The sequence below is a fragment of the Lipotes vexillifer genome, unplaced genomic scaffold, assembly GCF_000442215.2.
Source record: "Lipotes vexillifer unplaced genomic scaffold, Lipotes_vexillifer_v1.1 scaffold777, whole genome shotgun sequence".
In the NCBI taxonomy this organism is placed as follows: domain Eukaryota; kingdom Metazoa; phylum Chordata; class Mammalia; order Artiodactyla; family Lipotidae; genus Lipotes; species Lipotes vexillifer.
Genome location: NW_006784423.1, coordinates 1479127 through 1487421, shown reverse-complemented (window position 1 = coordinate 1487421; position 8295 = coordinate 1479127). Strand labels below are relative to the sequence as shown.

Sequence of the window (8295 nt, the reverse complement as noted above, 5' to 3'; positions counted from 1 at the left end):
GGGGGGGGGCAGCAGGAGCCCTGGGAGGGGGGCGAGGGGAGGGTGACGGCTGTTCTAATCTAGGACCACTTGGGGGGCCAGTCCATCACTCCCCATCGCGTGCTTTATCACCTCCCTCTTTGTTCCTCCCATTTTAAGAAGCACATCTGAATACAGCAAGTGGGCATCGGCTATAAGCTAGTCCTTCTCAGAACTTGTATTTTATTTCATTTATACCGAGAATGCAGCTATAGGAATCAGTTAAAATATTATCATCATTGAGCTGGAATGTGAAAGTTCTTAGGACACCAAATGAAAATCGTTTTGTAGAGTGTAGAAACACTTTTAGATCTGAATAAAAACAACAATAAATGGTACAAATAATGCCTGATTTTAAGACAATCAGGGCAAGTTACAAAACGGGGCTGAGCTTTTAGAGCACTAAGCCCCACTCCTTGGCTTGGGGTGGAGAACCTCCACTTCTGCCTCCGTCTTCCCACAGCTGCCTTCCCTGTGGCCTCACCTCCTCTTATAAGGACACCACCGGTCGCTGGATTTAGAGCCCACCCTAAACCCAGCATCTTATCACCTCGAGGTCCTTAACTCATTACGTCTGCAGAGACGCTGTTTCCAGATAAGTTCACATTCGGAAGTTCTGGGTGGGTATGAATTTGGGGGAACACTAGTTGATCGACTGTACCATGAAAAGTTAAGTCTGCAGGCAGGTGCATGTGACAGGTGGCTGCCCGAATATTATGACAGAAGGGCTCAAGGGACAACATCACTTTTCCTAGAGAACAGCTCAGATGGTCTCAAGTAGCTCAAAGTGCCCTGCTCGGCCACGGTCCTTGTCACTAGTTTGAGCCACAGGCAGCCTGAATTGCTTTTGCTACACAATAGGAAATGCAACAAGCATTAAATAATGTAATACTACCAAGTTGCTAAAGCAACATAGGGGTATGAAGGGATTTTTTCCAATGTGGATTTTTGCATGTGAGAAATTTAAGGGCCCGTGCAACCCTGAAATGATTTCCATTTTCATTCCTTTAGGTGGCATAAGTAGAAACAAACTCAGGCTGATGCTTCAGAAAGGGGAAGGTAAATATAGCTCACACAGATTAAGGGTTGCATTCTTAACCAGGTGGCAATGAAACAGCGATGTTGATGTGCTCACTTGAGGCTTGTGTTTGGAAAATCAAAAGTGTTTACTCCTTAGAAGGTTAGCGGATCTGAAGGGCTCGTCCTGGGGGGATGAGGTGCGGTATTTCATCAGGTAAATATTATTGCCAGTTAATGCTTTTCTGACAGCTGTCAGTGTGGACTCAGAAATAAAAGGAACAGAGCTGTAGTGTTAATTGAAGGCTGTTTATTTTAGAATCGTGATACCCCTTAGAGCACGTACCTGAATTGAGAGGACACACAGCCTCCGTTCTGGGGCAGCACAGAGCGGTATTGTGGGCGTCCTCCGTATCCAAATAGCTCTTGGGGGAGGGTTAAACAGAAGGACCGTTTTGTTACTGACACCTGTTGTGAAGAACAGGCCTCAGATAGATATGGTGACGCAGCAAAATGTCGTAGAAACAGAACTGTCTGGGAGCCACGCAGGTGAGTTCGGGCCCACTGTAATCAGTTCGATCATTGTGTGGGCTTGTGAAAGCCATTCTCCCGCAGAACTTTCGTCTTCACCTGGAAATTAGCAAGTTACCTATCTCTTAGAATGAAGACTACATTTTTTTTCACATCTTTATTAGAGTATAATTTCTTTACAATGGTGTGTTAGCTTCTGCTGTGTAACAAACTGAATCAGCTATACATATACGTACATCCCCATATCTCCTCCCAAGACTACATTTCTGAGGTGAACTTTTAACTACTTATTCTTTCCCCTGGATTAACGGGGGCTCCAGGAGGCTGAAGTCTGCTCCCCAACGGGGGGCGCCAGCGCTTATGCACCTGCTTCCCAGGTGGCCCCGCGGGGACACCCCCCACACACACACCTGTTGAGCACACACGGCCCCTCTCGGGGGAGGGGCTCCTGGGGGAGCTGCCAGCATCTTCCCCGGCTCTTCCAGCTTCTCCCAAGGCCCCGGTCCACCCCCGACCTCCCAGGCCCCTCAGATGGCCCCTCCCTGTGCTGGACAGCCATCTCCCGGGGACACCAGGGGTGACGGGGGCCCTGGCTGAGCCACCTGTCTAAGGGGGACTGGAGAGCAAACGGCCGAGATGATCATGACGGCTCCGTGTACATCCTCAGCTTTTGTTCAGCTCAAGCCAAGAAACACACATTGAGCACCTACTGTGTACAGAACAGTGTAACAGGCCCTGAGGGAGATGCACAGGTGAACAGGAGGTGAAAACACAAATGTACTGATATTTATCCACGTGACCAAGGGACACGAGGGCATTTGACTGCCTTTTCCTGCGCAGCCTCCGTAACGGGAAGCGGGCCCATCAGTCCCGTGTTGCAGATGAGGGCACAGAGGCTCAGAGTCGGGCAGCAGGGCTGGCACAGCGGCACAGCACTTCCCCGAGCACGTCTGCCGAAGCGGGGCCTTTTCTGAAGCTGAGCCCACGGTGGAAAGGCGTCCGGGGAAGCCGTGGGAAAGCGAGGGTCACCCCATCAAGAGGCAGTGGAAGCGTTCATGGTCACCCTGCAGCCTGACTTGAGGACTCGCTGCTCCGCTGGGCCCGCTGGCCGGCCTGCTCAGACCCTTGCTCCAGCTCTTTCTCCCCTGGCCCCCTAAGCAATCCCCCTAAGCACGCTCGTGTTTGTGCGGACAAGCACACACAGCCAGCGGCACTGGACACCGGACAGCTTCCCCGCGGCAGAGCCCCGGGGAAGCGCCAGGGCCTGGGGCCCGGGGTCTGGGCCTGGTGAGGGGCTGCGGAGGCGGAGCTGAGTTCCGTTCCCGCCCTGGGCCTGTTACGTGGCTGTGCCTGGACGGGAGGGCTCGCTACCCCGGAGCCCGGGACAGACGGTGGGAGCCCGCACAGTACCCGCGCCCTGCAGGAAGGATGTGCCAGTTAATTAAGGCCACCTCCTGCCAGGTGGGGACGCGCAGGGCGATGGAGAGGAGCAATTCACCCTCATTCTCTGTACTTGGGGGTGGGGAGCCCCTCGTTTCAGCCCCTGCTCCCCCTACACCCCGGCGGCCGTCCAGGAGCGCAGAGCCAAGGAGTTCCTGAGCAGCCCGGGGCGGCTCAAGCGGCAGCTGTGGGACCGCACGCGGCCCGAGGTGCAGCAGTGGTACCAGCACTTCCTGTACTTGGGCTTCGACGAAGCGGCGGGTGTTCGGGCTGGAGCCTGGCTTCCCGCCGGGCAGGATGGGGGTGGGGAGGCCTGCTTTGGGGAAACGGGCACAGAGAATTAAGTTCTGTTATCTGCCCTGAAGTCAGAGCCCCCATTCTGTGTCAAGAGCTGCCAGGCAGTGGACCACATGATCGTCAGGTGCAAGGGCATTAGCTGGAAGTTTCCATCCCACTATGCCCAAATGGGAATCTCTCCTATCAGGTTTTGGAAGCAGAGTTCCAGAGACGTCCCCGCCCAAAGCGGCTGGGACTTAAATTCATCAAGAATCTGGTTTTCTTAGGGACTCTTTTAATGTATCTGGTCAGTTTTGCCTGGGTGTCCTTAAAAATAACTCACCACCTCCTGAAACGTTTTCAACTTTGCCTCAAAAAAACGTCAGAAACAGCAAGATCGATGCAAAGACCCATGAGGATAATGGAAAGAGATGCAAAGCGACTTTTAAAGAGAGACGGGTCTTTGCAGATGTTTTTGGGAAAATTTGTCAATGCATTTGCAGAAAGTACGGTTCAGTTCATGTGTCCAAGTAGCACGAGTGGACATATTCACCGAATTAAGGAAAAAGACTGCTTTTCATCACCGACTCCCAGCCGGGGACCAGGTACAGGTCAGCCAGCGGCGGAGTTAAGGTGTGAGATTCTGCTGCCCCGGAGCGAGTCTGCAGGGTGATGGACAGGGCTGTGCTGAGTGAGTCCTGATGTGGAGAGCACAGCTCACCGCCCCAGCCAGGGAGTGGATGGAGGGTGGCATCTCCCACGGGGGCAGCTGGAAGGGTTTTTCCAAACGGGCTCATGGCTTATATTGTGAATGGAGGGTGTATACAAAATACTGCAAGAGGCGAACAAAATTAAACTCTTCAGAGACATCATTTTTAATGGCTGCACAGCATGCAATCCTGTAGCTGTATAATTTCCTTCCCAGTACTAACCATTGGATATACCAGTTGTTCCCTAATTATCTTTTTGCTACTCAAATATAATTTTCTTGCTGTGCAAATCACTAATCACTTATAGCCAAACTGTGCCAGGCACGGGTCTCATACGTATATGAATATATACGTATATGAATTACCTAACATTCACGACAACCCAAAAGGCAGGTACTGTTATTTGCATCTTTGTGTGTAGTTTTCTCCTTACTTAGCATCACTTTGTCCAGCGGAGCTGCTGGGCCAAAAGATGGAATCACACGTCAGGGTCGTTAAGTACCAGCAAATTTCATCTTCGCATAAGTCGTGCGTGAGAGCAGCCCCACTACTCTCAGACCTTCAGCAACATCTGGTGCTGCTACTGAAAAAATGTTAAAACAAATTAATTTACTTCTTTGATAGATGAAAATGCCATATCGTATTTTAGTAATTGGCGTTTCCTTGATTATCTGTATATGCAGTTCAAGAAAATGGGTGTTAAGAGTTTGACATGGGGAGATGGCTAAAAAAATGACTGGTGACAAAACCAGAATAAAAATGGGGATCAAGTAAGAGTATAATAACTAAATATGATGCATAGAAGAGACTAGAAGGAGGGCTTCCCTGGTGGCGCAGTGGTTGGGAGTCCGTCTGCCGATGCAGGGGACACGGGTTCATGCCCCGGTCCGGGAAGCGGGTTCGTGCCCCGGTCTGGGAAGATCCCACATGCCACAGAGTGGCTGGGCCCGTGAGCCGTGGCTGCTGAGCCTGTCATCCGGAGCCTGTGCTCCGCAACGGGAGAGGCCACAACAGGGAGAGACCACCCTACCCCGAAAAAAAAAAAAAAAGAAGAGACTAGAAGGAAATGCATCCAAATGTCAGGAGTGGTTGCCTTTGGCAATGGAAATCTCTCCCTTTTTCTTTGTCTGCCTCTCACATACGCATTTGTTAAATGTGTCTGCATTATTTCTTTTTTCTTTTTCTTTTTTTTTGCCATACGCGGGCCTCTCACTGCTGTGGCCTCTCCCGTTGCGGAGCACAGGCTCCGGACACGCAGGCTCAGCGGCCATGGCTCACGGGCCCAGCCGCTCCACGGCACGTGGGATCTTCCCAGACCGGGGCACAAACCCATGTCCCCTGCATCGGCAGGCGGACTCCCAACCACTGCGCCACCAGGGAAGGCCTGCATTATTTCTGTATTCATAAAATATTTTAAAATTGTTTTGGAAAAAAAATATATTAAGCCGAAACCTCAAACAAGGTTATAAAATGAGAAAAACCAAGGAATGAGACAGCTTCACTCTGGGAATACCTGCAGTGCTGTGAGACAAGCAAGCTGTTTCCTTTTCAAGGCAGGGACTTGGGGAGGGTCACAGGAGGCTGGAGCCCCAGGCCGAGTGAGTAGACGGGGATGAGGGTTGAATCGTGGTGGCCACGTAGTAAGCGTTTATGGTCTGAATCACTGCATCCAGGCCTGCCTGAGCAACACAACAGGTGTGAGACTGTCACCACCAGACATGTCCAAATTCCCTGCCCCGAGGCTGCAATGTGGTTTCATGCACCATGTTTACAAAGCCCGCAGCCTGTGCAGCAGCCCAGGTGGGAATGGGAGGGGGTCAGCGTCTGCCACATCAGATGCCCGGCACCTGGGGACAGGCCCAGCTGTTACTGTATTGGGCAGATGTCCATTTTCTTTACTGAAAAAGAGAAAAGTGTTGAAGTCTGGGGTACATTTAGAACTCACAGACAGACGTGTTCAAGGGTAGGGGTGTGTACTCCTTTGGGGCAAAAAGTTTTCAGCAGTGTTCTCCATCTGGTTAGTATCGACCTCTGGCCCAGGGATGCTGTAGCCAGAAGTTATTCTTTTTAAAAAACGATTATTTATTGTTTTCTATTGGAGTAGAGTTGATTTACAATGTTGTGTTAGTTTCAGGTGTACAGAAAAGTGATTCAGTTACACATATATTCTTTTTCAGATTCTTTTCCATTATAAGTTATTAGAAGATATGGAATATAATTCCTCCCTGTGCTGCACAGTAGGTCCTTGTGGCAGGAGTTATTCTTAGGAGGGGTTGTTCATCGTTGAAGAAAAATCCCAGAGAAACAGCGTCCATAAGATGTGTTCTGGGAAATGGTGTCCTTGAGTTCATCCCCTCTCATCCTCTTTTCCTCCAGAAATTTGAGGATGACATCACCTATTGGCTAAACAGAGGTCGGAATGGGCACGACTACTACGATTACCACCAGCGCCACTATGATGAGGACGCTGCGATCGGTCCCCGGAGCCCCCATGGCTTCAGGCACGGAGCCAGCGTCAACTACGACGACTACTGACCGTCACTCAGGCGGGCTCGGGGCCGCGATTTCCGCACAATGCCCGGGCTTTGTCTGCTGCGCCTGGTCTCAGCTCATCTTTCCTACCCGCTTTCTGTGGCCACAAAGGAAGAGTTAAAGCAAAGAACGTAAATGCCTTTCGAGATTTCATGCAAGTACCTAACAATGCATTTCATTAAAAAATAGAAATAAAAGCATTTAGTTAAAAAGTCTCAGAGTTAATTTGGATGAAACTTGAGGTGGCGAGAGTTTTCCTTCCCTGCATGTTTCTGAGGTTGAAGCAACTTATCAGAGGCACCTGCCCTCTGCTAAATGAAGTGTTACCCCTCCAAGAATTCCCACCACCCCAGGTCATGGGACTGAGCAGGGATCTTCAATGAATTAGAATTCAGTCCACACTAAATGCCAAATTAAAAATTTTAAAAAACAGCAAGAAAATTTAGCTGGAAATTATTTAAGGTCAAGAACACAGTTTGGAGGATAAACCATCCACAAGGGTTTGCAAATTTGCTGTGCCACATCCCGAGCCAGAGGTGGACCTGTTTAATATTGTCAGGCAGGAAAAAAAGGGTAATAGAAAAAACACTGAAGTTTGGTTGATTTCAGAGCCTCACTTGTCTTAAAAATATTAAACCTTGTTTAATGAGTTCAAGAAAGATTTAAGACTATACATTGCGTCATGTTTAAACAATCTGAGTGAATGAAAGAAAAGAGTCCTGGGGGTGGGTAGAGGGAGGGGAGGAAAGTGGGGAGGTGACACCTGCAGAGGGGAGGGGCCCTCAGAATGGCTCTTGAACTCGTGTGGGTCACAGACCCTCTGACAGCCTGATGGAAGCTTTCTCAGAAAAATGACACGTGACTTTGCATATAGTCTCTGAAACACATCCTCATTCACAAGCTGCAGATGATAAACCCCTGGGTTTGGTGAGAAGTCCCTACCAGCATCAGGAGACCAGTGTTTGTGGACAATCCTTTGGAATCCTTACAACTTTTAAAACTTTGTGGTAGAATGTACACAACATAAAATCCATCATTTTAAGCATTTTTAGATGTATAGTTCAGTGGGTCTGTAAACATCTCTTCATGTCCCCACGTTCAGTTCTTTTGGGGATATACCCAGAAGTGGAATTATGAGATCATATGGTAACTCTGTTTAATTTTTCGAGGAATCACCACACACGTTTTCCACATCAGTTGTGCTACTTTACATTTTAATATAACAGAGTTGTAATAGGGAAGAACATTTTGTATTCTCTTACAAGTTAATCACTAAAGGGACATTGCCTATAAGCTTAAATTGCACACAATGGCCCATCTCGGACCCTTGCCTCCGAGAGATTAAGGTAAATGAGCATTCAGCTAAAATACCTGCGTTTAGCTCCGGAGCAGGCCCACCTGTGAATGACTGCACGAGGGATAAATTAAAGCCTCCCCTCCGGAGGCCGACGGGAACCAGGAAGTGCTTGGCTTTACGCTCTCGCCTTTTGGTAGAAAAGGAGGCTGAATGCTGACTCAGCAAGACGGTTCTTGGGGCGTCCAGCCCCGCCATCTTGCTCTGCTGGCTTCCCAGGTAAAGTCACTCTTCTTTGCCCCAGCAGCCCGGCTCTCAGTGTATTAGCCTGTCGTGTGGCGAGCAGTACAAGCTTGGACTTGGTACCAAACTCTGACGAAGCCCCCCAGGGGCCTTGCTGCTCGTGGCCTGCCAGCCTGGCTGGGGGATTCTGGGGTAAGACCCTAGCAGCTGCCGGGACCCCTTGTCCTGGGGATC

General features: G+C 49.8%; 1 protein-coding gene across 1 annotated transcript in view; it reads left to right on the top strand.

The window, feature by feature from the left end:
- The window catches only part of ECRG4 (ECRG4 augurin precursor), a 7417-nt gene extending 890 nt beyond the window's left edge, over positions 1-6527 (top strand). Inside the window, exons 2-4 of the mRNA XM_007456823.1 lie at positions 1030-1077; positions 3094-3263; positions 6369-6527. Coding sequence (XP_007456885.1) covers positions 1030-1077; positions 3094-3263; positions 6369-6527 — 377 coding nt within the window. The remainder of the gene's footprint in view (positions 1-1029; positions 1078-3093; positions 3264-6368) is intronic.
- Positions 6528-8295: the final 1768 nt, after the last annotated feature.